Source organism: Phyllopteryx taeniolatus, chromosome 15 (assembly GCF_024500385.1).
Source record: "Phyllopteryx taeniolatus isolate TA_2022b chromosome 15, UOR_Ptae_1.2, whole genome shotgun sequence".
NCBI lineage: Eukaryota > Metazoa > Chordata > Actinopteri > Syngnathiformes > Syngnathidae > Phyllopteryx > Phyllopteryx taeniolatus.
Genome location: NC_084516.1, coordinates 18,535,331 through 18,557,160, shown reverse-complemented (window position 1 = coordinate 18,557,160; position 21,830 = coordinate 18,535,331). Strand labels below are relative to the sequence as shown.

The 21,830-nt window shown below is 42.0% G+C and overlaps 1 protein-coding gene across 8 annotated transcripts in view; it reads right to left on the bottom strand.

The window, feature by feature from the left end:
- Positions 1–21,830, bottom strand: part of LOC133465315 (transcription factor 4-like) — a 193,873-nt gene that overhangs the window by 137,710 nt on the left and 34,333 nt on the right. For all 8 annotated transcript variants that reach the window (XM_061748005.1, XM_061748004.1, XM_061748010.1 and 5 more), the window contains exons 4-5: positions 1,277–1,332; positions 445–520 (exon numbers count right to left, since the gene is read on the bottom strand). In XM_061748005.1, coding sequence (XP_061603989.1) covers positions 445–520; positions 1,277–1,332 — 132 coding nt within the window. The remainder of the gene's footprint in view (positions 1–444; positions 521–1,276; positions 1,333–21,830) is intronic.

Sequence of the window (21,830 nt, the reverse complement as noted above, 5' to 3'; positions counted from 1 at the left end):
TATTTTATGAATCCAGTCAAAGGTAATTAAGCTCTAAGTGTGTAAGGGGCAGGGGGGGGGGGGGGGGGGGGGGGGGAGAGAGAGGGAGAGAGAGAGAGAGAGAGAGAGATCGACAGAGGGAGACAGCCAGAGAAGGCGGGAATGAGAGGCAGATTATCTGTGTCAGTGGCCATTTGCTCACAACTGGCGCCACATCGGCGAGAGGGCCAGAGGCATGGTGCATCATGGGTAAATGAGCACACACTGCATGGCATTTTCCACACGCCGGGGCAGGAGTCGGGGTGGGGCACACAGCGAGAGAGTGAAACTTTTGGCCTGATGAGTTGACTGCTCCTATTTTACATCAATCATTCTCTAAATATCTGCACTCACTATCATCAAAATGTATAGCTTGAAAGCAAGAAAGACCTGCAATGCCAAATTCCCACTCAGTCGGCCATGTACCTGTTAGCCTGGAGTTAGCGTAAGGAGGTGAGAGGCTGTCATGTGATGTGATGTATTGAGATCCTTCCGCATAGCTCTGGATAAAGAGAGAAAAGAGACAGATGAAGTGACAACTACACTGATACAGCACAAGTAGGAGAAGTAAATTACCAATAAACAGTAGGAGCACAGTATTATTGTATTTTAACTAATGGAAAAAGGCATTTGGAGGAATTCACCATATTGTGCATGGGGCTATACAGTATGGTCTTTACAACATGTTTTTGCATTGTAATCCTAAATTTTGGACAAGATTTTGTTGTGCGCCTGAAGGAATTTTGGTTCATTCCTTTGGATGAGTTTGGATCAAACTATTTGTTCTATTTCATCCTGCAGGTGTTTGATGGGTGATGGGCGGTCAGGGTCAGGGCTCTCAAGTTCTCCCACGCTAAATTCATTCAACCATATCTGCATGGCCCTTGCTATGCGCACTGGGGCACATCTGGCTGGAAAAGAAAATGACCTTCCTCAAGCTATTCCCACAAGGTTTGAAGAATACAATTCTCCAAAATCTCTTGTAAGTCAAAGAGGTAAGATTCCGGAGAAACTGGGGGGTTCCAACCAACTCCTGATGTATCAATCATATAATTAGAGTGTCTCAACTGTTTTGCCCATTAATTATAATCATTTACCTAATTACTTACCAAATTCTACATTTCCCTTTATTTCTGATGTGTGTGGGTACTTTGGTGTTGCAATACTTCATTCTACTCAGTGAATAAGAACATATTGCCCTAATGACAACGGTCAAATCAATTTGTTATCAGTAAATCTGTTTTGTTTTGTTTTTTACCTTCGAAGGACGACTTCCGCTCACCCATGACCCTGCACTTGTTCTCGCCTCCATATCTGTAACATAGCGAGAGAGAAAGAGAGACCAAGTTTAACAGACAACACACACAATTAAAAATTGTATAGAAAAGCTGAAAACATAGATACATAAAGATGGATGAATGAGTGGATTGTTGGATACATTTATAAATGCATTTATAATTGGAGGCTTTTTGCCGAACTTAACGGTACATATTGAAAATAGGAATTACTCACATATTAAGCAATATTTTTAATACGAAGATGCCATTTGGTTCTTGTTCATTCCAACAAATAGTCATCTGTACATTAATCCCACATAATTAATATTCCGCCTTCACTTTTATCCTAAACACACAACATTGTTGCACACAGTACATGCCATGTGTATGCCTTGTGTGTACATTCTGTGTACAGACTATGCGTGTAATCAACTACATCAGAGTAAATCATCAGTTCTCCTTTCTCCATGTCATTAAACATTATTGATTATGATTGCAGAGCCTTTAATGTCTCTATGAAATGTAATGGACCTTTAAGCCTCGCACAGGCCACTAATCCCCGCTGCCATCACACTGCATTGAAAAGGTCAATCTCTTGACTGAGAGGTCACAGGTTTGATTCACTGCCACAGATGAATGATGCTGGAGTATACTTCCAGGCAAACAACCTTGGAAAACTAAAATGTCCTTCACTTCCGATGATAAATATTTGATTTTAGAGATGTAGGTCTCGATTTTCATTGACATCAATAAAATCTTTCATACAGGCTTTGTATTGGTAGATTGAAAAACAAGGGTTTGGCCATATGAGCATATGTCACAATATATTTGTCAGGACCATTTACAGTATTTATGAACTAAAAAATACTATATATATATATATATATATATATATATATATATATATATATATATATATATTATATATATATATATATATATATATATATATATATATATATATATATATATATATATATGTATATATCCATCTATCCATTGTCTATGCGACTTGTCCTTGTTGGGTCAGTGGTGAACTCGACTCTATCCCAGCTATATTTGGGCGAGAGGCAGGGTACACCCCAAATTGACACCAGCCAATCACAGGCAGATTTTCTTTTCTTTTTTTTTTTTATTCAGAGTGACTTCTTGAGTACTCATGAATGTGAAGGGCAACCAGTTTGATACACACTTCTGTAATACCAAATTTGCTCAATTTATCTTTAATTATATGTTATTATGGGTGACTGGTTGTCACATCTGCCTTACAGTTCTGTGGACCCGGGTTCAAAGCCGGCCTCCCCTGTGTGGAGTTTGCGTGTTCTCCCCAGGTACTCCAGTTTCCTGCCACATCCCAAAAATATGCGTGGTAGGCTGATTGAAGACTCTAAATTGCCCGTAGGTGTGAATTTGAGTGCAAATGGCTGTCTGTCTATGTTTACCCTGCGATTGGCTGGCGACCAGTTCAGGGTGTACCCCGCCTCTCGCCCAATAGACGCCAGCATACCCTTGTGAGGATAAGCAGTGTAGAAAATAGATGAATCTATGTATGTTATACAAATGCCCAACTAGTTAATCCTCTATTTGTCTTAGAAAAAAAACTAACTAATTAGCTTTAGCCACCACAGTTTTTCTATAGGTGCCCTGCGTTTGGCTGGCGACCACTTCAGGGTGTACTCTGCCTCTCTCCCAGAGTCAGCTGGGAGAGGCTCCAGCACACAAGCGATATATGTTTTTACTAATAATATTCATCTGTTAATAATTTCACACGATAATTATCAAAAACTATTTAACAAAGCAGGAAACATAACCGTTCAATATGCAAAAGTCTCACAATTTCAAATGGTAATTTCTACAACACTTCTAGGAAATCACAATGTCCCATCACTGGTGAGCTATTTTTGAGTACAGGCCCGCCCCCGGGCACCCCTGGGTTAGACAAACAACCACACACACACACACACAGACACACATTCACATTTTAATAGGATTTTAAGTTTAAAGAAAATTAATAATTTTGAGTCTTCAAATAGCCTAATATGCATTTATAATGACTGAAAATATAAACTGGCAAATAATGAGAGTATGACGTTACAAATACATCAAACAGTTTGTATCTTGGCACCGGGTATCTAACCAAATGTCTTTCTACAGTATCAGCAAAAGACATTTGATAGGTTGAGAGTTGGGAGGTAGCTGATTTAGAAGCAGAAGTGATGTCGAAGAGGATGGGGAGCTTTACAATTAGAGAGGGCATCATTCAGTATGGCAAATAGAGAGGATGGGAAAGCAGATTGAAGCAGAAGGAGGAGTGCAATAGAGGTGGGAGAAATACAAGTTAGTGTGCAGAAGTTAAAAGACGCGGAGGAGGAGGCGGTAAGAAGGAGGCGTCCATGTGTCCCGGACCTGATAAGGCCTCCGATTGAGGGCTATAAATTACACTAGAGAGACGGAGGGGGTACACACAAATGGCAAAACACAAATGGAGATTTTTCTCACTCCCCTCTCTTGCCATCGCTAACACATGCACGCGCGTAAACACACACACACACACAGACACACACACACACACACACACACGCACACATTGGAGGTGATCTATCATCAGTTAATGAACTTAGACTGACAGACAGCTCCATGTTTCGCACAATGATCATATTAAGACCTTCCTGACACAAAACAGACCCCTATTAATGCTGTTAGCTAGTGCGTGCGTGTGTTTGTGTGTGTGTGTGTGTGTTGTGTGCGTTTCTATGTTCTGTGTATTTCCACTGAGAAAACAAAAACTGGTCTTTACTCCTTCATCATTGTACTGTACAGTATGTCATTGCTGAGAATGTTTGAATGTAAAATAATTACTTTGTGAGTGAGTCTGGGGATTGGAGGGACGGTTGGCATAGGGATAATTACTACTTGTCAAATGATGTATGTCATTTGTGTCCAACTATAGCATTGTGAAAGAAAGCAGATTTTCAGTATCGATTACAAGCACGTGCATGGTCAGAGGTCACATTCTCAGCTTTTATCCGATGTATAAAAAAAATAAAAAATGAAAGACAAAAAGTCATATATCGCACCCTCAAACAAAGTAATTATCCAGGAGGTTTTATTACATGGTCAACATTAAATGATTGAGTTAGAATGATAAGCAAAACTCAATGTATGATCTTCAACAGAACCACTCTTGTCTCTGGAGACAAAAACATATTCGGCTCTCTTTGCTGGAACAAATCCTCATCGACTCATTCTGCTGAACTGCGTCGCGTTAAAATGAACACTATACATAGATCAGCTTTAAAAAACTGCTCAAAGCTAGACATCGTACACCACGCTGCCATCTGCTTTGTCACCAAAGTTCCCTTTATTGTAACACCCACCATTGTGAACTGTACATCTTGATTCATTGGCCCTCTCTTCACCCATGCAAACACATTTTCTGGTCCCTGGATATCTATAAGACACTTATTGCTAAGATTCCACTTCTCTCTCTTCTCTCACTGCTCACCATTCATCCCACCATAGCCACACTCTCTGTTTCCTTAACCTCTTCATTGCCAAAGTCAGCACCATTTTTGGTCAGTTTTCTTTTCAATCGTCTGCCTACTGGAGCACCTCACCTCATCCATCCCAATATTTCCATTTAAAAAGTTAGCGACGGAAACTGCTGCACCTGTTTCTAGCTTGTTTTCTAGCTTGTTTCAATCGCAGGGCACATAGAAACAAACCTTTCGCACTCACATTCACAATTTAGAGTCTTCAATCAACCTACCACGCGTGTTTTTGGGATATGGGAGGAAACCGGAGTGCCCGGAGAAAACCCAAACAGGCACGGGGAGAACATACAAACTCCACAGAGGCGGCGCCGGGATTTGAACCCCGGTCCTCAGAACTGTGAGGCAGATGTGCTAACCAGTCGATCACCGTGCCGGCCAAAATCATTATTCTTACCATGAAATTAATGATAAGTGTATGCTTCAAACTTTGTTTAACCGAAGCCCTTTTCTTTTCCAGCACAGACCAAGATCCATAATGGTGCTGTTGGATGAATTTGGTGTGGAAGAACTTGTGAGCCCTTGTCTCAACCCTGTCCAACACCTTGGGGATGAACCTCTGACTTATAATTGTGTAATGTGTGTTTGCATATGTTTGTATCAGTATATTGAACTGAAAAATGGTACACGGTATGCGGATGAAATACTGATGAAAGGGTCTCTTTGACATGTAAAACAAACAAAATCAAGTGTATGTGCGTGTGTACGTGGTGGGTGCGTGCGTGTGAGTGCACCTGCGTGAGATGTGTAGCCCCACTGTTCTCGTTCGCTCTCCAGAAGCTTTACAAGTATAAGTAACTATGGGCCAGGACCATCCCCCACCACACACACATGCAGTACAGTACAGTACACTGTCATTGAGTGACATCCCTAAGACACATTGTTGACTACTCAAATGAAATCAAGTGACACTCAGTCCAGATTTTGAAATTAGGCAATAATGTTCTTGAACAAATGAGAAGTTTCTAAAATGTAAACGATCTTTCTTCACAGTCTTGAATGCAACTCGTTATTATGGGCTTAATCATTATAACCTGTTACATGTTACTTTCGATCAATTCATCTACATAATCTCCACTATTGTCAGATGATAGGTAATGATGTGCAAGTAGAACACTGGCAATGGTTGGTGCACTTTAATGAAAGAAGAAAAAAACATGGTTTAAGAAGTTTAAGAACCTGAGCTACTTAACTTACTTAATTTTTGCTTTAAACACAAACAAAAGAACCTGCCTGAGACCACTACAGTAGATGTCATCATAACCGAAGACACAAATGCGTTTCTACTCATGAAAGGCTAATATACTGTATAATCAAAATGATTTGGAAGGTGTTATTTTTGAGGTGGACATGTTTTTGCAAGTGATCCACTGATGCAAGAGAACCAAGAGCTAAGCCATCCATCCATATACTGCTTATCCTCATTAGGGTCAAGGGTGAGCTTGAGCCTATCCCAGCTGACTTTGGGCAGGAGGCGGGTTACACCCTAAACTGGTCACCAGCCAATCGTAGGGCACATATACGTAGACAAACAACCATTCATACTTATGTTCACACCTATGGGCAATTTAGTCTTCAATTAACCTAAGATGCATGTTTTTGGAATGTGGAAGGAAGCTGAGAAACACACACACACACACACACACACACACGAGCATTTGAAGAGCATGCAAACTTCACACGAGCCAAGACTCAAACCCAGAACCTCCAAACTGTGGGGCGGACATGCTCCACATTCGGCCATTCATGCTGCCTGTTACCAAGAGTTTATAACAGTAGCAAAAATATATTGAAGCATGGTTGAATGGATGAAAAGAAAAACAATTTCATTGAGTTTAGAGCGTCACCGAAGCGTCTTGTACTTTCACTGTATCCCATTCAAATTATTATCTTGGGTTATTACAAACACTCACACAAGCACTAACACACAAGAAGATGAGACCGTAAGAATTAAGAGTCAGATTACGTCTTTGAATCTTCTTCTTTAAAGCCGCTTAAACTGTCTGACACCCACAATCCCACTCGTAGCACGCACGCGCGTGCGTGTGTGTGTGGGGGGGGGTATGACATGACGCAATGCTCAGTTCAGAATGTCATTCTTTGCCTTCTTATCTTTGCTCACTCTAAAATGATCTGCGACATCCTTTTGTTCAATTCATCTGTGTTTTTATTCATCTTTTCTCCTTTTCCCTCCTCTTTGTGTATTAATAGTTGAACTTGATTTTTCAATTAAGCAAGCTATGACCATCAGCTAGTTTCCTTGTCGATATACATGTGAGATGAAATTGTTTGAGATACAACTTTCAATGATGTCATTTAAAAGAAAGTCAAATTATTTGAGGAAGGCCTTAAATTACTGACTGACTTTAAAAGTACTACAAACATACTAAAATCCATTATTGGCTCTTCATAGTGTATGTGCAAACTTTCTGCTTCTTATATGTTGTGCTATTTATTGCATTATTTTATTAACACTATCAAGAAATTTTGTGTGTAATATTCATCATGTTGTTATTGTGATCACACAGTTCAGTATATCTATCACCCTGTTTGAAATTATAGATTCAATTGAAATTTCAGATTCAATTCAAATTTCAGTTCATACCATTTTGAAAAGGTGTTTCTTATCATTTGCTTCTCTCATGCAGATAAATAAGGAGTCAATCAAACCTGAGCATGATTGTCTTTGCAAAGGCATCAAATTGTGCACATGTATCTTATGTGGCCATTGAGTGCATAATATATCAAATTGCATATCAAAGTGGAACGCGAAGCGTATGCATTTAATTCATTTAGGACCACAAACATGTTTTGTCAAACAAAATACGTAGTTAGAGTAGAATTTAAGGAGGAAGTTAGGGTTCAAGAGGTTAATGATCAGAAATGCATTAACATTTGTCTGATGCACATTCAATGTGTTACGATGTCTTTTGATTTTCTACACACACACACACGCACACACACACACGATAATAAAGTACAACCACACACAAATACACACACAATGCACACACACACACGCGCGCAAATACACACACACACACACACAAACACAGGGGCCAGTGTTTCCTGTCATTAGGCAGCAGAGCTGTTCTATAATTAGAACATCTGGACCCAAGTAAGTTTAGTGCCAATGGCCTCACATACACACACAGACGGACGTGCGCACACGCACACACACACACACACACACACACACGCATGCGCACGCACGCAAGCACACATGCACACACAATCACAGAAACACACGCACACACATATCCTACACATTATTATATTTTTTAGTTGTGCTATTTTATGTTGCTTGTTTTCTTGCTTTTGTGTTGGGAAAAAAATCACATTAAAGTAGCAAAACAAACAACAGCTTGGAGAGTTAATGGCACACTAAATGAATAGAGAGAGGAGCTTGTGAAGTAATAGAGGAAAAGAGAGAATGGGAGGGAGTGACACGAAAAGTAGAGGAAAAAAAGATTAGCAAGTTCAAACATGGCTTTCTTGAATCAGCAGAGTTGTTTTTTTTTTTTTTTTTTTTTAAATACTCATAGCCTACAGATGCCGTTCCAAAAAGAGAGATTAATATTGATAATAGCAGGGCCGTTCCCTTTCTATATTTCCCGCCTCTCTGCAGTGTAGGAAGAATAAGAAGCCCAGCCGATTCCTTTGACAACCCCCCTCGTCTCCCCACACAAACCCATGTGAAGCCGAGCCAACTGTGGCTTAGATCTCTACACACCATTACCACCGGAGGAACAAAAGGAAATAAAAAAAAAGCAAAATTGTCGGAGACTAAAAAGCAGCAGTGTTAGCAAACTTTTAAAAGTTGTAAGTGAAAACAATGCAAATGGAAGCACAGTGTCAAAGTACTGCAGAGCTGCCAACATATAAAAAATCAATTTGTCCACATTTATCTGAATTTCCATATTTTCAAAACATTACCTTGCGACAGTCATAATCATAATCGTTAATAAATTATAGCTTCAATATTTGTCATTTTAATGTTTTTATTACATCAACCGTGTAATGGCGGACGCAGTTGCAGCCTGAATCAAAGTACCAGTACATGAGATTTCGACGTTCCATCACCCCAAAAAAAAAAAAAAAAAAAAAGGTCTATTAAATCGGATTCATCAGATCTCAAACATCAAAATTAAAACTCAGCACTCTATTTTTCAAACAAACAAATAACATTGCTGATAGACTGAATTGGATAGTTTATGTATGGACAATAGTTTTGGTTTCTATTTTGTGCAATGTACTTGTACATGTCTTCTCTTGCATGCTATTTATATAATATATTTATATTTCCTATTTCCACAATTGCGGCTGAAACGATTCAGATTTCCCCATTGCGGTATTAGTAAAGGTTATCTTATCTCATATTACAAATATTTATTAATCATAATAATATACTTTTAACCTACCCACGTTCTGAAGTGACGTGTGGCGTGTCGTACTAATCAATTTCCGGTTCAGACATGGCGTCCTGTGTGGAGGTGTATTATTTTATATATGTATTATTTATATCTCTAAATACGTATTAATTGGTTGGTTATTTTGCTGTTCACAGTTGGTTACTCACCACGAAAACACGGCTCCAGCAGGCCTATGTGACAAATGTAATGTTTCAGCAAATCTCTCATTTGGATGTTTTGCGTATGCTTGTGACGATAGCTTAGCAATTAAGCATGGCTTGAACATCATCTTCGTCTATCCCCTCCTGGTCCTGCCTTTGTGACACCTTTGTAAGAAGCATGGTAATAAGTGTGGCTTATTCGCTACCATGGAGGTGATTATCAGTGACTTACAATGCGCTGATACCGGACGCAAAGAGAACATTCGCCTCTGTGGCTTGGCAGCCAGGGGGCATAATAAAATAGCGTGCACCAAGCAGCTGTTCAATGTGGACGTGACGGGAATGTCAGATGCTGGATTTATATATTTTTTTCCAATATCAGTACAATCAGTGTTACTACCGTAACGAGTCAACGTTCAGTGATTTCCGTAACAAAACATGGATGTTCCGTAACATTTGGTAGCTCTGGTACTGCCTGAGAGCATGTTACATGCAGAATAATAATTCACGAGAACTTGTGATAATAGAAACCATTTGAATGAGTATGTTCCGAAACAAAGAAGTAGAATTTGCTTATATCCAATTTTTTCGTAGTGGAACATCTAAAGTCGAACACAATTTCTTATGGGACGTTGGTCAACCTCCAGTTTATGCACGTTTTGAATAAAATCTTTCAGACTGGCACATCACAAAACCTATTGGATAACCTACTAAGATAATTAATGAATATAAAAAGTGTGGAAATAAGTAAATCCCTGGTAATATTAAAAACAATAAAACATTTCGGGCCTGATTTACTGAGCCTTTACACATGCAAAAAAAAAAAACGGGCACAAACTTGATTGCCTACTCAAACATGTGAAAGCTGCTTTAACTGAGTGTTCCCAGGATTGTGTCTGCCAAACAGCCATCTGAAACGCAGGTGCTCATTGTATTTTACTTTTATATACATGTGTTATGATTGTTCAGTGGGGTTTTTCCATTTTGATTGAGTCGGTGTATAGTTTGGTGTCGCAGGAAAGGTCTGGGGTTTTGCGAATGGAGCTTGCATTTGTGTTTAAGGTGAAGTGGGTGACGGTTTCAAGAAATGTGTTTTAGCAATTGAGAAAAACCAAAAAGAAAAAGACCATTGTTCCCAAACTCCATTCGTCAATTCACGTTGAGATGTTCAGTGAGGGACACAACATTAGCAGGAACTGTTCAATATCTTCCCTAATATGCTTCTTGAGAGCAGCTGAACCAGCAACCATCCAAATCCTAGATGAGTGCTCTACCCACTCAGTCAAAGGGTCCTAATTATAGTATTACTGGCTCATGTTATGTGTGATGTGAATGTAAGTTTTTTTTTCCGAGCATCACTAATTTAATAGTTAATATATTCATTTGGGGCGGCATGTTGAACGACTGGTCTGCCTCACAGTTCTGAGGTCCCGGGTTCAAATCCAGCCTCAGCTGTGTGGAGTTTGCATGTTCTCCCCGTGCCTGCGTGGATTTTCTCCGGGTACTCCGGTTTCCTCCCACATCCCAAAAACATGCATGCTAGGTTAATTGAAGACTCTAAATTGAGAGAGAGAGAGAGAGAGAGAGAGAGCAAGCGAGTGAGTGAGAGAGAGAGAAAAACAGAGATCTAGTCCCTGGGTAGATTTGTGTTTGACAATTCAATTAAGGCTTCTTTCCCACTACGGAGTTTATTTGTATATGTTGGTTTTGTAAAACTCTATCACACAGACACCTGCCAGCTCCGAGGTATTGCAAACAGAAGCAGAGGTAAGGCTTAATCATACCACGAGAGAGGAGAGACATTTTCACAAACTGGAGAGAGTCCAAGGGTTGGACAAGGAGATGCGAAATGGTCTTTCAACAAGTGCAGAAAGTAAATCGGCAAACAGTTGGGCTGCGTTAAACAAGCTCATAAATTTGTACCTTGACATCTGCTTTTAATTACACGGGTAAATAAAAAACAGCCTACCTTCTCCTCCACTCTCTTCCTTTTAACCTACTATACTCAAATGTCTAGAATGGTAAACCTACATTTTGTCAACTGCTGCAAACTGGGGGTTTTAGTATTTGGAAACTCTGAAGGGTCCTTGTGAAAATGAAGGATAATTTGATTTGAATAAGACTGAAAAGAAGAAGATTGCTCCTGTCAAGGTGTGAACAAGCGGGCCGGTAAAAGGCAATTAAAACTTGATTGCTGAAAGTCAGCAAATTTCGTGGTCATGGCTTGGAGAAAGGGACTAATCACGAAAGGACATAAATAAACATCTTTGTCAAGCATATCTTCTGCATCTGAAACCTACAAATTCAATAGAAATAGAAACAATCTTCCTTTTGTGGGTAATACACGTGTCGCAGAATTGAGCGTATTTCCACATGCAAAAAGTGAGCTTTGAAACAAATAATCTTGGATTTGATATGTTTTAATTATTAATTGTCGTGGCACCAAAGTGTGCCGTGAGATCAGGGGTGCAGCGGGAAATTATCAATTTCTCACTTAATTTGTCTGAAAATTATTATGTATCGGTTACTAATACTTTACATAATTTTTCATCTATCTAAGCCAGCTGCGTATAGTGACAGGCAGAAGAGTCAGATGCTTTTGCAATAGATGGCAGGAGGTGCAACAAACCTGTGTATCCACCTGTTGCCATTCATAAAAAGAATTGGTCATGGCTATCTACTACCAGTAAATCAGCTCTGTGTTATTAAAAAGGCCCAGATTTCACACTGAGTGAGTGCATTTGGGAATCATTTGGGACCACATCATTATTCTTTCAGTATTCATACTTTTTGTAACATTGTTGTTTGGTGGTATGTCATGAGATTTTTCGAAAGTAAAATGGGGGGGCCTTGCCAGAGAGAAGAACAAAATCATTTCATATTTAGAGCACAGACCTACTGATTGGACCCAAAACAACATGGAGTGGTTTGACCGCATGTATTGTCTCAAATGTAAGTCTTTCAAAAGTCTTGTCTTTTAAAATGAACAAATGATTAGTTTTGCCTCTGACAAAATAATCACTTGAACTTCAAAAAGATTGGTCAAGAATCTAAGTTGTAGCTATTAAAATACAGTAAATAGTTTGTTTTCGCTCTGACAACAATAAATATTCACTGGAAGTTTAAAGACTGGCCAAGTATTGCACCCAGAAGGCTTAAAGGAGTAAATGGCACTTTACCACAAAGCAGTCGCACTGCCTGGTTGAACGGCCTTGTCCCGTCCCGTCTTTTTCTGATCGATTCAATTTCATGATTACAAATAGTGTTTAGAACAATTAGGACCCTTAAAACAACATTCGTTTGCCAATTTAAAATTTGACTACTTTCAATAGTGTCATGGTGCCTCGGCTCATCCTTAATAAAACCTCAGAACTACCTCACCTAAGGTTCTCTTATCCCACCCATCTCTCTCTTTACCTTCTCTTCCTCTTTCTCCTGTCGTCACGTGTAAACATGACGGAGCAGCAAGCCAGAGTGGTTCGCCATCTATCGGCTCGTCCTGTGGTCCCACCCTAAAGTCACGGCCCTTCTTACTCAGCAACAACCAACCGACGACCAACAGCAAAAAAAAAATAAAAACCTTAAAAAGTAAAACAAGTATTTTAAAATAATGACTACAGAGTGAACCCCTTTCCAGTTCCACCACGCAGGCACGGGGAGAACATGCAAACTCCACACAGGCGAGGCCGAATTTGAACCTGGCACCTCAGAACTGTGAGGCAGATGTGCAAAACACACATCACTGTGCCGCCTCAATATAGAGATCCCATGTAAAAAAGATAAAGCCAAAACTACATGTTATTTAATCAAGTTTATCCGGGGGCAGTATTGAACATAAAACACACAAAAGCAACACAAAGCATAGAAGCAAATATGTACTGTATAACATATGCTGTAAATAAAACTGTCTACATCAACGACAGCCTGCATTATATCAAAACCCCCAAACAACCACTATCATCATCACTCATCATGAGAGACAACAGACTGTCTCCCCTTTTAGAGTCAGCCTTGGGTAAACAGAATTTCCCTTTAGAGGGGAACACAAACACCCCATATGGAAGAAGCAACTTGGAAATTGCTCTCACGAGAAAAATAGAAGACTGGCCATGTCAGATGGAAGCCGTTGATGTAGTAGAGGTTTACTGGCTTGATGTCTATGCAGGCCGTGTGGGTTCAGGTCCTCCTCCATGACGGTCTGATTGTAATGTCGCTTTTCCATTACAAGTTCCAGAACAACCTGGCCTGGCCTCCGTTACTTTTCCATTACAACAGGCACCAATCAAAAGTGGAAGGGATTGGTGCCTTAATATAATACATATATTAAAAAAATTATCCAGATCCTAATTCTGAACCCGTTGGTTGGCCTGTGGGACTCCTGAGGCAGCTGATGGGTATCGGCTGGCCAAGCGGAATGCAGCTTTGGTGGTCACTGAAGCAAAAACTCAGGCATGGGAGGAGTTTGGTGAGGCCATGGAGAAAGACCTCCGGACGGCTTCGAGGAAATTCTGGTCCACCATCCGGCGTCTCAGGAGGGGGAAGCAGTGCACCGTCAACACTGTGTATAGTGGTGTTGGGGCGCTGCTGACCCTGCTGACCTCGACTTGGGACGTTGTGAGCCGGTGGGGAGAATACTTCAAAGACCTCCTCAATTCCACTGACACGCCTTCCCATGAGGGAGCAGAGTCTAGGTTCTCTGTGGCAGGCTCTCCTATATCTGGGGTTGAGGTCACCGAGGTGGTTACAAAGCTCCTCGGTGGCAGGGCCCCGGGGGTGGATGAGATTCGCCCGGAGTTCCTCAAGGCTTTGGATGTTGTAGGGCTGTCCTGTTTACCACCCCTCTGCAACATCGCGTGGAGATCGGGGACAGTGCCTCTGGATTGGCACACTGGGGTGGTGGTCCCCCTTTTTAAGAAGGGGGACTGGAGGGTGTGTTCCAACTACAGGGGGATCACACTCCTCAGCCTGGTAAGGTCTATTTAGGGGTGCTGGAGAGGAGGGTCCATCAGGAAGTTGAATCTCAGATTCAGGAGGAGCAGTGTGGTTTTTGTCCTGGCCGTGGAACAGTGGACCAGCGCTACACTCTTGGCAGGGTCCTCGAGGGTGCATGGGAGTTCGCCCAACCAGTCTACATGTGTTTTGTGCACTTGGAGAAGGCGTTCGACCGTGTCCCTCGGGGGGTCCTCTGGGGGGTGCTTCGGGAGTATGGGGTACCGAACCCCCTGATACGGGCTGTTCGGTCCCTGTACGACCAGAGTCAGAGTTTGGTCCGCATATCCAGCAGTAAGTCGGACTCGTTTCCGGTGAGGGTTGGACTCCGCCAAGGCTGCCCTTTGTCACCTATTCTGTTCATAACTTTTATGGACAGAATTTCTAGGCGCAGCTGAGGCGTAGAGGGGGTCCAGTTTGGTGGCCTCAGTATTGCATCTCTGCTTTTTGCAGATGATGTGGTTCTGTTGGCTTCATCAAGCCGTGACCTCCAACTCTCACTGGAGCAGTTCGCAGCTGAGTGTGAAGCGTCTGGGATGAGAATCAGCACCTCCAAATCTGAAACCATGGTCCTCAGTTGGAAAAGGGTGGCGTGCCCTCTCCAGGTTCTGGGATGAGATCCTGCCCCAAGTGGAGGAGTTCAAGTATCTTGGGGTCTTGTTCACGAGTGAGGGAAGAATGGAACGGGAGATCGACAGGCGGATCGGTGCAGCGTCTGCAGTGACTTTGATGGATGGATGAATGGATATGGATGGATGAATGGATATAGTAAGACATGGTATTGATGGATGTAAGACAATATTTGATGCTTTACATATACAATGTGTTTTCCTCGTGAGGGAACGCTTACCTGCGGCAACGTTAAGACGGCGATTCAAACTTTGAATCATGGCAAAACCAGTGGCAGACTGATTGACCACTCATGAAAAGAGTCGCCAAATCACGCACACTACTCAATAGTTCAGACGGGTTCAACGGCGTCGCTCGGTGTGCAGCAGCCTTTAGACGCCACAATTGTGCAAGTGACAAGTCACCGCACTTAAAGAAATGTCACGGCCCTCCTCGGCCTGTGTTTTAGAACCAGGTTGGAGGAGCTTCTGAAAAGCGGTGTCATTCTTACTGCTCGGCCTCGAAAAAGTGTAATGGAGAAGCTGAACGAGGCTGTTTGGGGGTAGAACTAGTAAAATGGAAAAGGGGCTTTATGCTCCTTTAATTGTGGATGGTTGTCTGTCTCTGTGTGTCCTGCGATTGACTGGCAACCATGGATGGAAATCAGGTGTACAGTTACTTTAAATGGCTTTAGACTGAATTAGATTACATGATAAAATGATATGACATGTACATTTTAGTTTGAATCGGACACAAATAATAAATGATATCTCAAATGTGTCATGTCAATCTATTACCTAATTGCCAATTTTTTAAAATTAAAATGTAGAATCTATGTTGAGTTTTAAAGTTTGAATCTACTTGAATTGAACCAGTTTAAGTGTGCTTCAAATTTGTGTTTCCATTAAATCCAGATATCAGTTCAGTGATGCTTGATACAGTGCTACTGTGCTGCATGGGTCATTAAACACTCTACTACATTTCACGATGGCTGCACAAGAAAACAAACCAAGGTGTTCCTGATGAGTTCCCCTTGGACAAAAACAGCAGTTTCAGACTCCAGCATTCTAAATATGAGGGCAAATGTGCTGCTGCAGGTCTGACAGGATCAATAGGCAATCTTTGAGGGAGGGATCAGACAAATAGCAATTCTCACACACATTTATTCATATGCACCTGTGCAGGAAGGGGGGCAGAGGCATTAGTTGGTTCGAGTAGGCGACAAGGAAGTGAGAGTGGGGCTCAGGTGAATTCCATCAGCTTGAGCCTGTACTGCTAATAATAGATCAGCGAAACCATCACAGCATTAACAGCCATTTACTGAGAAATCAGTCACACAGTCACTCAAAAGAAGAAACAAGATTCAGCTTCCTCCTACTGAGTGTCTCGCTCTTACCTACAGCATGCGGTGTTAAAAAAGTTGTATACAGTATAAATGTTATATCATTATTATTATTATCCTTACAATAATAATAATAATAATATTAGCAGCAGTAGTAGTAGTAATACCTCATAACAGTTGGTTGCAAAAATGTGTTGTGTTTTAAATTAAATGGAGTGACATCTTTTCTTTGGTGAATGAGGTTGTAATCAGGGGTACATGCTATAATCATGTGGCTCTCAGGGGAGAATCTGAGGTTGTTATTTGATCATCATTCTTTTCTTAATATCATTTTTCATTGAGTCCACATTACGGACAAAAGAGATGGGGGGAACAACAAATCACTTCCAAAAACAAATTCAACTTAATAATTGTTCTTTAAAGTTCCATAATGAAACAAATGTTACTCAAGTACTGTACTAAAAAAAATAAATCCCTATTTAAACACCATAAAACAAATCAAATGATAGCTTTTCAATCAGTGATGTCACTTTCTAAACCACCCAAAGCCAGATAGTAGATGATAGGTATGATGTCCTGTTCTCCCAAATTCAGTCTGCAACTACTTGTTTGCATCCACAAGTCAAGGACTGGCATTGAGTCTAGGTTAAGGACTTCTGCTGAGGTCAGACAATTCAAATGGGGTCAGAACAAGAATTCCAGATCGAAATAATTCAATTTGGTTAAAGTGAGTATATATATATTATATATATTAAAAAAATTAGCCGGATCCTAATTCTGAACCCGTTGGTGGACACCAAGGGTGAGGGATGCCGTCAAGCTGAAGAAGGAGTCCTATCGGGCCTATATCGGCTGGCCAAGCGGAATGCAGCTTTGGTGGTCGCTGAAGCAAAAACTCGGGCATGGGAGGAGTTCGGTGAGGCCATGGAGAAAGACTTCCGGACGGCTTCAAGGAAATTCTGGTCCACCATCCGACGTCTCAGGAGGGGGAAGCAGTGCACCATCAACACTGTGTATAGTGGTGTTGGGGCGCTGCTGACCTTAACTCGGGACGTTGTGAGCTGGTGGGGAGAATACTTCGAAGACCTCCTCGATTCCACCGACACGCCTTCACATGAGGGAGCAGAGTCTGGGTTCTCTGAGGCAGGCTCTCCTATATCTGGGGTTGAGGTCACCGAGATGGTTAAAAAGCTCCTCGGTGGCAGGGCCGGAGATTCGCTCGTTGTAGGGCTGCCCTGGTTAACACGCCTCTACAACATCGCGAGGGTCCATCAGGAAGTTGAATCTCAGATTCAGGAGGAGCTGTGTGATTTTTTTCCTGGCCGTGGAACAGTGGACCAGCGCTACACTCTTGGCAGGGTCCTCGAGGGTGCATGGGAGTTCGCCCAACCAGTCTACATGTGTTTTGTGCACTTGGAGAAGGCGTTCGACCGTGTCCCTCGGGGGGTCCTGTGGTTGTGCTTTGGGAGTATGGGGTACCGAACCCCCTGATACGGGCTGTTCGGTCCCTGTACGACCGGAATCAGAGTTTGGTCCGCATATCCAGCAGTAAGTCGGACTCGTTTCCGGTGAGGGTTGGACTCCGCCAAGGCTGCCCTTTGTCACCGATTCTGTTCATAACTTTTATGGACAGAATTTCTCGGCGCAGCTGAGGCGTAGAGGGGGTCCAGTTTGGTGGCCTCAGTATTGCATCTCTGCTTTTTGCAGATGATGTGGTTCTGTTGGCTTCATCAAGCCGTTACCTCCAACTCTCACTGGAGCAGTTCGCAGCTGAGTGTGAAGCGTCTTGGATGAGAATCAGCACCTCCAAATCTGAATCAATGGTCCTCAGTTGGAAAAGGGTGGCGTGCCCTTTCCAGGTCGGGGATGAGATCCTGCCCCAAGTGGAGGAGTTCAAGTATCTTGGGGTCTTGTTCACAAGTGAGGGAAGAATGGAACAGGAGATCGACAGTGCAGCGTCTGCAGTGACTTTGTATCGATCCGTTATGGTAAAGAAGGAGCTAAACCGAAAGGCGAAGCTCTCGATTTATCGGTTGATCTACGTTCCTACCCACACCTATGGTCACGAGTTGTGGGTCGTGACCGAAAGAACAAGACCCCCGGATACAAGCGACCGAAAGGAGTTTCCTTCGCAGGGTGATTGGGCTCTCCCTTAGCGATAGGGTGAGAAGCTCGGTCATCCAGGAGGTTCTCAGAGTAGAGCCGCTGCTCCTCCACATCGAGAGGAGCTAGATGAGGTGGGTGGGGCATCTGATTCGGATGCCTCCCGGAGGCCTCCCTGGTGAGGTGTTCCGGGCACGGCCCACCGGGAGGAGACCCCGGAGACGACCCAGGACACGCTGGAGAGACTACACCCTTCGGCTGGCCTGGGAACGCCTCGGGATCCTACCGGAAGAACTGGATGAAGTGGCTGGGGAGAGGGAAATCTGGGCATCCCTGCTGAAGCTACTGCCCCCGTGACCCGACCTCGGATAAGCGGTAGAGAATGGCCGGATGGATGGATGGGAGGAAACTGGAGTACCCGGAGAAAACCCACGCAGGCACGGGGAGAACATGCAAACCCCACACAGGCGAGGCCAGATTTGAACCCGGGTCCTCAGAACTGTGAGGCAGATGTGCTAACCAGTCGCTCACCGTGCCGCTCTGAAAAGATCATCGATGGACAATATACCATAAGCATGTTTAGTTTGAAGATATCTGATATCAAGATCTCGATGAAGAGTTTAAAACATTAAATAACACCACTGTGGATTTTTTAAATTTATTATTATTATTATTTTAATTTTTTTATCAAGTGAATAAAGGACAGAGTGACTGTACAGTATACAAGGGAAAACGCAAAATCGTTGAAGCAGTCGATGAAGCAGTCGAAATTGGATTTTAGCTTAGCTCATCTTCATAGAACACATACCTATACCTATATTCTTATATACTTGACACTTTATGGACTTTGAGAATTCTGATTTTTGAAATGAAATAATTATCCACAAGACAGAAACGTAACTATTTTTTGGTGGATTATTAAGGGGTGATATTGTGAGATCAATGGAAGGGTCCATCCACTATGTAGCCTAAATGTTAATTCCCTGTTTCATCCCCTGACGTGGTTGTTACCAACGGCGACCGCTATTACAGACTGGGAAGAGGTTCATCGTGGGATATTGCCACCTGGATGGCACCTCCTTTTCTGGAAATGAGGAGTGAGAAGCCGTTAACGAGTTAGCATGTCTGTATGGGTGCAAGGTTGTAGGGACCCACACACACTCACTCATGCACACACACTCACACACACACTTTGAGAGTCACTGACAAACAACCCTCTTGACACACACACAGGCCAAAACAGCCAAACACACCCACACAAAGTCAGCACCACAACATACAAAGAAACAAATAGCGACACACACACAGAGATAGCGCCTGCCGAAATTCTCAGTTTCTCCAGACTTGTTGATTTTATTTTTCTGCAGAAAAGGTCCTAACATTAATTATGGCCACAACTACTGTTGCATTCAGGGATTAAAAAGAGCATGTTTTGTATGGTTGCATGGTATGTTTATATGATATGAAAATAATAAGTGATTAAAAAGTTCTCTTAAGACCCTTAAAGCAAAGGTACAGAGAAAATTCTACCTGTTGCTGAGGCTCCTCAAATTCAAAAATCACGCTCAGACCTGTCACTCTTCACAAAACCCTGCAACCTCCTCATGTTACAAATTCCTCCATGAGAGACTACAAACCAGTGTTGTTTTAAAGAAAAAAAATTAATTGCCGGCCCATTGAAAATGCTGTCAAACTCCAAATCCTTTCAAGTGTATCTGCAGTTTACTTTAATAGATTTTAGTGTTGCTGCAATATCATAATCTAAGGATATTATACGGTCACTGGACTATTTTTAGTTCAGCTACCTAAACCAGAGTAATATACTTTAAACATGAAGTATTGCTACTGAGCATTGTTATCCTGCCCTTTAAGTATTTGTGTTAACTAGTCATTGGCGCACACTTGGGTACTATGCAATAAGACAGGCTTTGAGGTCATCATGTTCTGGTTCTGCCTAATTAGGACTTAACCCAGAGAGCAAGATATCGATGGCAGATATAAAATTACAAAACCAAGCTTTCGCTTTCTTATTTTAAGGCACCTGCAACTGACTGGCGACCAGTCCAGGATGTACCCCGGCTCTCGTACGAAGTCAGCTAGAAGAGGATTTTTAGCCACCTCCCCACCAGTCACCCTTTCCCCAAATCCTTCACTCTGTTTGCTGCAAATGCATGTCATGTCAAGTTCCACTAACTGCATCAAAGAGCAATTACATTTTAATGGCGGCCAAGATCCATTATCAACATTCATCTAACCTTTAAATATTTCAAGATAATACTGCTTTAATTTGTGAATTTTAATGGAGCGTTAGACAGGTCATTCTCTGTCTCTTCTGTGTCAGCTTCCCCGCAGTGTTCCTCCATCTGACAGCCAAAGCCCTTCCCTTTTATTCTTTTATTTACTTTTTTATCTTGCTACTGCTTCTGCTGCTTCCTTTTGCCTTCCTCGCTATCCCTCCCCTCACCAAGCCTTCTGTCATCACCTCTCGAAGAGGCGGGTTGCAGCTGGTGTAAACTCAAACGGGAAAATAATGACAGGCACCTGCCTACGCTATCTCCATTGCTTCTAGTGCATTATATGTGTGCACAGGCAAACAGCAGAATGAAACCTGTGACAGATCTCAGAACAAAGTTGTTTCTCGTTTGCTCAGCAAGTACTTTAAAAGCCACCAAAAGACCCCATGGGAGTTCTCGAAAATCAATTGAAGCTGAACAGTATCGACTTCTCAGGCACTTAGAGGTCAGTTGCAGTAGGTTTTTGTTGTTGATGATGTTCAAGTGAAATCTACTTACAGGAATTACTCCTCTTCAGCAGGGAAGGACTAGTGATTATAAGGATATGATTATTGATATAGCGGTAGCGGCTTTTTGTTCAATACAATGGAAACAGGAGTTTAGAACATCCATGCAGTGTCTCACTTAAAAACCAATCCATTTAAAATAGTGAGCCTCAATCACACCTATGGGCAATTTATACTTTACGATTAACCTCGCATCCATGTTTTTGGAGTGTGGGAGGAAGCCAAAATAAAGAAAATTCTTCTGGCCATTGAAGTTGATTTGAATTCATTTTCCCAAATACCCACCCCTACTACTGATGCTAACACTTTGATACCAGTCAGTAAATTATTTTGAATTTACTTTGATGTGGGAATCTATAAATACAAAATAGAAGATAATAATGACGTAATGGTCCCAGAGGAGTGACACATGCAACACACTCTAAGAACACACCGACAAATTTGGTCTGTTTGAATCAACCGAGAAAAAGCTGTTCAGCAGAGTGAGAATGCAGCTTGTTAAGAAAACAGGTAAACATCTTCAGTAATAATTTGCTACACTTTGATTGCCATCAGACCGATTTGTTTT